At 34.9% G+C, this 6,650-nt stretch overlaps 1 protein-coding gene across 1 annotated transcript; it reads right to left on the bottom strand.

The window, feature by feature from the left end:
* Positions 1-365: 365 nt before the first annotated feature.
* Positions 366-6,650, bottom strand: LOC125653984 (uncharacterized). The gene is made up of 3 exons (XM_048883679.2): positions 6,212-6,650; positions 3,339-3,503; positions 366-827 (listed from the first exon to the last, which is right to left on the bottom strand). The coding sequence occupies exons 1-3, from the start codon at positions 6,549-6,551 to the stop codon at positions 583-585; spliced, it is 750 nt and encodes a 249-aa protein (XP_048739636.2). The 5' UTR covers positions 6,552-6,650; the 3' UTR covers positions 366-582.

Raw genomic sequence — 6,650 nt, 5'->3', positions numbered from 1 at the left:
GATGCAAGGTGAAGATAGCGAACAGTGATCAATCTCATAACTCCTACAAGCAATACAAAATAGATAGTTGGGCAAACACGGACCCCTGGACACACCTGAGATGGGATCAGGTGCCTAGGAGGAGTAAGCATCCCCTGTTGACCGGTCACACCCGCCGTGAGCCCCATATCCTGATCAGGTAAACGGAGTTATCCGCAGTCAAAATCAGTGTGCCAAGAACGGCTTAACAATCGGTATGAAACACGTCAGACAGCATTTGACCCAATGCGAGGTTGTATTGACGAACTAGATCGTTATCACGACCATAGAATTTGCGAAATGCTGACTTCAATCGAGACTGTTGAAATCCCTGTACCATCAACTTGTTTGTCAGTAGCTTACCTCGATTTAAAAACTAATAAACATATACACATATGTTGTCAATATCAAATGTGGATGATTGCGTATTACCAAGTAATATATTAACGTGAAAGGGAACTTATATTTCTATTGATTTGCCAACAAATACACATCTTATATAAAGTTGTTGATACACTATAAGGTGTAAGTAAAATCTACAAGAATGATTTTAGGGCTAAAATTTCAAATTACACATATAGTTATAAATGCATGCACGACTCCATGTCGGTAACCCATTGTAAAATTTTCTTTGTGATGGGTGTTTTTGATGTACAGGACGCGGTCAGCTTTCGGAACATCTTCTGTCAGAAGCTGTGTAAACGTGAGGTTGTTTCCGTTGTCATCTTTCCAAGTCATGTCTGTGAAGTCAAACGTTCCTTGAATTCTCATTTGGCGATTTTGTGACTTGGTAAGGTGATCAAAATTATCTGAAAATACACAGATCTAGACGTTAAGTGTGATATTGTGCTAAGCACGTCAATGAACACAACACTGGGAAGCTGTGACATTTAGTTTTAAGGCGTTAGGTACCGAATTGGTTTACATACACAATGCCTTTACTTTGGTTTCTGTAGCGTTCCTGTTTTGGGTCACCACCATGAAATCGAACGTAAAAAAAAAATAAAAAATACTATGACATTTAGTTTGAAACATTAGGTACCGGTTTGTTTTTTCTACGTATTGTTTTACATTTGTTTGCTTTAGGGTTTTTGTTTTGATGTTCTGAACTTTAGATGTATCATAAATATATGATCTTGCAAAGAATCATTGTTGGACAGAAATAAGAAATATTTCTGAGGTAATTAATTTATCATGCAGTTACAGATGAAGAAAATGTGCATTATTTCAATGTATTCTATGATAAATTTCCTCAACAATAGCTATGGAACTATTCCGTTAGTTTTCAACGATCCATTTTCCCCTTTATTCAGAATGGATTACATTGAATAAGGGTGATTTATGAATTTGTCAGCGTCTTTTGACGATGATATGGATATTTTGTTGAGAATTCGGAGTGGGCGTAGGTTGTGATAGATTAATTTTGATAGCATGATTTAATGTTAACCCCCCCCCCCCCAAATCTAGAGCAATGGATTTCAATCCATCAAAAATTACTTTCACACTATAGTACGGATAGTGAATGTTGGTAAAAAGTGTGGTGCATGGTAAGGTGGTTAATTATATTAACTATATTTAAAGGCGCGGTACAGCATTTCATATGAGGCACAATTTCACCATCGAAAGAGTAATACAAGTTCTGAATCAATTTTTATAAATGTTTTTAGGAAGTTGGCTCCTGAGCTTTTGAGCAAAACTGCACAGGATGCTACAACTAAGTATTCAGTGGCTCAATACTGATCCCATTTGTGCAAACATATTTCGCATGTATTACTGAACCCCATCCAGTTGAATTTTTTTCTGTGAATTCAAATTAAGAAAATGTTTGATAGGGGCTATATTTTGTGGCGGAAGGATTGATCAATCAAACAGTTCTAAATCTGAATGATATTACATTTTCTGTTTTATCCAATATATCTTCTATTTTTATAATCCTATACAGGTACTTCAGTTTTATGATTTATGATAGAAGTAGTTGAGATTTTGAACTAATTTAAATGTGTTGTAATTTATTGAATTTGGTTGATATAATTTTCTAAACAAAACACTGATTCTTAAAAAAAGTTTAAATTATTATCTTGAAATTTTGTATAAGAATAAAGCTATATTCAACAAAATGTTATTGTCTGCAAGGGTTTCGGGAAGTACAATCGTATCACATTTTGATGTTGATATATTAAAAAAAAATGTAAAGTTGATGACCTCATAAGTATACATCGAGTGACGTTAACACATGTAAATAATTTGTTAAAGTTTGCCATGTAAATATCGACAAAATGTGAATTATTTGAAATATATGGTATGGGATATATGGAACATACATGTAAAGCAATGATAATTTATTGTTATTACATGTATGAAGGTACGTTGATTACATTCATTGAAAACTTTGTTTAACGGAAAAGCATTTCCTTTAGCATATTGATCCGATTTTCCTCTGTCATACACTGAGATAAAACTGCAAAAGTAACACACTACGTTGCATACTTTTATATACATTTATACACCGTGTTAAAGGTAATAAACTAATGTACACGGTAATTACTTATATAATCATCTGCTATGAAAACTTAATGACAACTGCATAGCATTAGTGTAAAATATGAAACATGGCCTAGGTTGTTTCCTGTTTAAATATTTGATAATAATTTCGTACGGAAAGCGGTAGGATTCTATCAGCAGATTTGATAAACTATGGGTGTTTACCGTCATTATCGCCAGTTAGATCAATGTTTTAAACCTTGGGCTACTTTTCCATTTTAACAGTAATACATTGACGTCATACGGAAGCGCATGTTTGTCATGTTGTTATGATATAAAATGTTCTCATCTAAACAACCAAAATAGTTTTTAAAACGTTAGTAGCTCCCTCACTTTATGTAGAACATATTTGGAAAATTATGCAGTTTATGTGCATAAATGCAGTATGAACTGCTTTAAGACACCCGCGATTCTGGTGTTGATCCGCAATAAGATTGGTGAAATTGCAATTTTTCTTTTATTTTCATCAATACACATATCCTTGAATGAATCAAATGATACATTCTGGAGTCGATCTGTGATAAGATTTTTAAAATTGTGATCTTTCTTATTGTCATCACGAAATCTACCCGGGAATGAATCAAGTGGAATATTCATATAGAGTTTCCATCTGCACTACACTACTTCAAATCTCTTCAAATTAAAAACTACTTTCGACATCCAGAGAAGACAACGTCTCTGTCAAAATGTTGCTTCAACAAACAGTTGTATTTCATTGGGCACCCGGAGTGATATGTAATGACTCAATCTATGTTTTATAACAAAATCAAAATACATACATGCTAACAGGCTTGCAAATCTGTTTTCCTCCGCCGTTCTGACCAGTAAATATCTTCCATTATGTTCTTGACATTTAGCCAATCCCTCGTCAGTAACAAAATGACCTTCATATCCCACACAATACTCAAATGCTTTGCTATAGGCATACAGAGTAGGACACTTTCCTAGAAGAAAAAAAAAATTGTGTGCGTTTTAATCTTTGTTGAAATAAAATTTTCATCTATTTCTTTTTTCCTTTAGGATGTCTGTAGGAGTGCATCTAATTTAAAAAGAATAATTGTATAATAAAAAGTGAAGATAACGTACAGTAATCAATCTCAAAACTCCTATTAGCAATACAGAATAGATAGTTGGGCACACACGGCCTCTGGACATACCAGAGGTGGGATCAGGTGCTTAGGAGGAGGAAGATTTCATGTCGACTGGTCACACCAGCCTTGAGCCCTATATCTTGATCAGCTAAACGGAGTTATCTGTAGTCAAAATCAGTGTGTCAAGAACGGCCTAACACTCGGTATGAAACACGTCAGATAGCATTTGACACAATGATGGGTTGTATTGGCAAACTAGATCGTTATAACGACCATATAATTTGGGAAATGCTGACTTTAGACGAGACTGTTGAAACTGATGCGTCATCGATTTGTTTATCAGTAACCTGCCTCGATTTATAAACTGAGGATAGGCAGAACAAGCTCTTGTGTATCCAGTCAGTTGAGATATATATACACCATATGCAGGTGATAATTGAATATTGCTACATAAATATGGGAAGTTGACGATGGAGAAGCTGAAATCATTCTGTCATAAAGTTGAGTAGTTAGTTTGCCTTTGATATCTATTTTCAATAAAATATCTAAGTATTACACAGAAGTGGGCGACTCTGTGGTGTCCTTTATTTGGAGTTCACAGGGACATATCGAATCGTCATATGAATGAAAATGAGCATTGTTAATAGATAAATGAGGGAAAAGGGACCTTCGATAGATGAGTTGCGTCAAGCGAAAAAGTACCTTTATGACATGCTTAGAATTATGTCACAACTTATCCAAAAATTAATGTTGTTATAGCCGACAGTTGCCAACAAAAATCTGAACGCGAAAAATAAAAACCCGAAGAATTTTCAGCAGAGATAATGCCAGCAAACACCGTCATGTCATGGATATGCAGGTCATGTATTACATTCAGTCTTTAAACTGGGCTTGCAATGTTTGAATTTGGCATTTATGATATATTTAGATAAGAATCTATTGAATGACACCTTTCCTAAAACGTACAAAATAAGAAGTGGTTATTCCTTCCGAGGACGCTCTCCAAACCAGAGTAGCGAGTTTGCTCGATAAGTCATTCAATACCGAGACCCCGAGTCACAACACATCAAAGGATCTACACTGTCTTGGCTTCATGTGCCTTGCATAGAAATTAGTGTCACTTCACCCAATACCAGTGATGTAGTATGAAAGAAAACTTTTAAAGGAACGTACTAGAAGATACATTTACTCCTATAAAAATCTGAAATTTTCACACAGGTTTTCTTGCTTAGAATGATGTGTTGAAAAAAAAACTTTACAGCGGTATTTCAGATATCATACAAATATTCACTGTACAGCCGTTACTCTATATATATGATCGAATTTTTATGACAACGAAACTCCATAACCGATCTATGGAAATCCGTAATATTGCTATTGTAGTGTATGGCAACATAGGAAACAAATATATATCTTTATTGTTATGACAAACATGGTTATCCTTCATTGTAATAATATCTTTGTAAAAACACAAAACTCATTTAATGGTTTGTTTTACACCCCTTTGCAAAATTCCAACTGACATCAGGACGTCACCAGCTGTAGGCGAAGTACCACAATTTAGACCTATGCTTAGGGCCGTATTTGGTATGGTTTGTTAACGTGCCGAAGCCTGTCACATCGGGGATCTCTGTTTTTAAGGTCATATATAGGAGACCCATGATTCATACTTCTAGATGCCGATTGTTTAGTAAGGTGAAGACAACGAACAGCTAGTGATCAATCTCATAACTCCTATAAGCAATACAAAATAGATAGTTGGGCAAACACAGACCCCTGGATACACCAGAGGTGGGATCAGGTGCCTAGGAGGAGTAAGCATCCCCTGTTGATGAACAAAGGAGGAATCACTACATATGTTTGTAAAGTTCATGAGATTAACTCAGCTATGACACGAGTGGGGCTCAAGATCACTACCTCCTGGTAACGGGCAGACGCTCTACCACCGAACTACTGCGATCTGGCATGAACGAACTTGTTATAAAACCACGAAATAAAACATATTATTTCTACAGCCCTCTTGGTCTGTCTTCAAATAAAATCATATATCACAGATCTTTATAAGGTAATTCAAATTACGAAAACATCAGTATTTATTTCATGTAATTTAAGTATGGTGTGTGGTTAGATACGATTTTACTTTGAACATAGTTATATATGGTATTGCATTTTAGTCAGCACTGTCAATCCCAATATCTGATTTCAAAATGTTCCAGATTTTAGAAATAGAAAAGTCCTATAGTGTTATTGAAATTTTCCATTGAAATAAGATACATGTATTAAGTGTGTGTGGTCTGCCCAAAAAGTTTTCATCAAATGTAAGTGCTTGTAATAAACAAGAATTGGTATTAAATAAGTTAATTAGGTGATTTTGTCTAATTCATATTTTTTGCACAAGGACAATAATCAAATTATTCATTTTCCATATTCATTGTCAACCCTCTGATGCCTATCACCAAGAACAAATTGTAGGGAAAGGAGAGAAATAAGAAAACCAATATTTTACTGATCCAACACTGAAAAAAGACAGTCATCACCCGGGAAAGAGCAGTAGTACTTACCCGTTTTCGTTAAGTAGAAATAGTTCCAGTTATTTTCATGCACTCCTGCTTCTGTTGTCAACATCAACGTTTCATGCCCGCGACAACGTCTTTCAGCATTGTTAAAATAAAACGAAATGCATGATTTGAAGCTTGCACAACGAATAGCACACATCAATGTTGACACACTCTGTAATTCCCATAACAATCCGTGATTAAGCAAATAGTTATCAAATCGACTGTCCGGCAAAAAATCATATTCTCTTAATGACGATTGCATCTTGAAAAGTAATCCCCAAATCATGAATGTACAGTAAACATACTGAAAAGTCTTGCTGTAAGCGCAGAATTCCATTTTCATTTTTATACCAGATTTTATTACATTTACCAACTGCAACTACATCCAATATATTTCAAATATCAAAACTCCACATTTTAGGATTTAGTTTCCATAGAAACG

The sequence above is a fragment of the Ostrea edulis genome, chromosome 7 (genome assembly GCF_947568905.1).
Source record: "Ostrea edulis chromosome 7, xbOstEdul1.1, whole genome shotgun sequence".
Classification (NCBI taxonomy): Eukaryota; Metazoa; Mollusca; class Bivalvia; order Ostreida; family Ostreidae; genus Ostrea; species Ostrea edulis.
This window is presented reverse-complemented; position numbering and strand designations above follow the sequence as displayed.